General features: G+C 51.6%; 1 protein-coding gene across 1 annotated transcript; it reads right to left on the bottom strand.

Moving 5' to 3' along the window:
• Positions 1 to 651: 651 nt before the first annotated feature.
• Positions 652 to 1,595, bottom strand: LOC109753241 (dehydration-responsive element-binding protein 1B-like). Its single transcript, XM_020312154.4, has one exon. The coding sequence runs from the start codon at positions 1,432 to 1,434 to the stop codon at positions 793 to 795; it is 642 nt and encodes a 213-aa protein (XP_020167743.1). The 5' UTR covers positions 1,435 to 1,595; the 3' UTR covers positions 652 to 792.
• Positions 1,596 to 1,846: the final 251 nt, after the last annotated feature.

Genomic DNA, 1,846 nt, shown 5'->3' with positions numbered 1-1,846 from the left:
GGAGCGGGTCTCACGCATCAAATTATCTACCACACAAAACAAATTGGAATTTTTTGAATTTGTTTTGAGTTTTTTATGTTTTTTTTTAACGGGGCGCAGATGAGTCTGAGCATCGAAACGCCCTACTCAGAATTTAGATGCTTCAAAGGAATGGGTTGGCTCACATCTAGGATATTGATGTGAGAAAGTTGATCTCGTAATCTCATCGCATAGTTGCATCCCTTGTTTATCTTTTTTTTCCTTTTTTTCATGTACATATTTTATTCCATTTAATATGTATATTTGAAAATATCGTAGAACAATTGTTGTACTGTTTACGGCTTCAAAAAAGAATGGATTTTTCTCAAACAATAGATTATTGTTAATTTTTTATTGCAAGTAGTTCCAATTGTTTATAGTATAAATTTCGAAATTACTACGTGTCCTCGCTAGGGTAGCTCGGTTGCCCGTTCTTCTTACGCTTGCCAGTTCTGATCACCACACATGGACGAATACAGTACAGAGTTCCTAAGAAAAGAAATAGTGCGGAGTGGAGCACCTTCTAGTTTTGGAATCCATTTGCAAGCCGTCCAAATCTTCATTTTCACAAGTTGTCAACCAACAGTGACGTTCTTCGATGTATCATTTTCTTTTCATAAAATATTTGATACGTTTCTTTTTTTCAAACTAATACTCTATTTGATTTGGATTCATGGACAATAAACAAACTGCCTACTCTGTTTCTTCCCAAATCGGGAAGAACACAACACAACAACTATGTACAGTACAACTGTGCTCTGCTTAGCTGAACGATTAGCCCCACAACGGCGTCTGCGTCTCCGCCACGCCGCTGTGCTCGCTCTGCTCTCGCCACGCTCCGGCGTCCGGCGGCTCCACCAGCATCCCCTGCGCCAAGCTCTCGTAGTACGACCCGGCGACCATGCCGCCGAACCACTGCTCGTCGTCGAGCTCCAGCAAGTCGCCGGAGGACATGGAGAAGAGCGCGCCGCTCTTCGGGACGACGGCCGGCTCCGCCGCCGGGCACGCGACGGGAAGAACAATCTTCTGCCGCTGGAACGCGAGGACGGCGACGGCGACGGCGGTCTTGATCTCCCGCGCGCTGCCGAAGCCGAAGGAGCCGGCCGCGAGCACGGGCAGCATCCGCCAGGCGGAGTCGGCGAAGTTGAGGCAGGCTTTGCGGCCGGAGAGCGCGAGCACGGCGGCGTCGTGGGCGCGCGCCGCCATCTCGGCGGTGACGAAGGTGCCGAGCCAGAGCCTGGAGCCCCTCATCCCGAGCACGCGCACCTCGCAGACCCACCGCCCGGCGGGGCCCCGCTGGCGCACGCCGCGGTACAGCGGGTGGCGCGTCTCGTGGAACTTGGTCCGCCCCGCGGGGCGCTTCGGCGGCTCCGACCTCACCGTCCTGTGCCGCTGCTCCTGCTGACCAGACGGCATCTAGATGCTGCTTGTAAGTGTGGAGTACTGGAAGAACCAGCAGCTGCGTTGAGAGGTTTGATCGATGGATCGGTGGAGTTTCGTATGTGAAAAATGAGAAGTGAGACGGGGGAGTCTATATAGGCAGGTGGTAGGTGGTTACCTGGCGCCAGCAGAAGAAGGCAGCTTCATGGCGCGCGTTCCACTTCCTCTCTTGGTTATTATAGTAATAATTTCTGCTGACGCTCACCTCTTGATTAGTTGGATGATTACTGGCGGGTAACCGGCCAGCCAGGGTTAATCACCCACCTGCATCCGCAAGCAAAAGCGCGTGTGCTCCACGTCCTTTGTCTCACCGAGCAACACGTGTACCCCCTCTACTCAAAGCTGTTTCGTTCTTATCTACTCACGCGTAAATTTTTGTTTTGACTGT

The sequence above is a fragment of the Aegilops tauschii genome, chromosome 5 (assembly GCF_002575655.3).
Source record: "Aegilops tauschii subsp. strangulata cultivar AL8/78 chromosome 5, Aet v6.0, whole genome shotgun sequence".
NCBI lineage: Eukaryota > Viridiplantae > Streptophyta > Magnoliopsida > Poales > Poaceae > Aegilops > Aegilops tauschii.
This window is presented reverse-complemented; position numbering and strand designations above follow the sequence as displayed.

Excerpts from the sequence above, each read along its gene's own strand:
- LOC109753241 (XM_020312154.4), bottom strand. The coding sequence starts at position 1,434 with ATGCCGTCTGGTCAGCAGGAGCAGCGGCACAGGACGGTGAGGTCGGAG.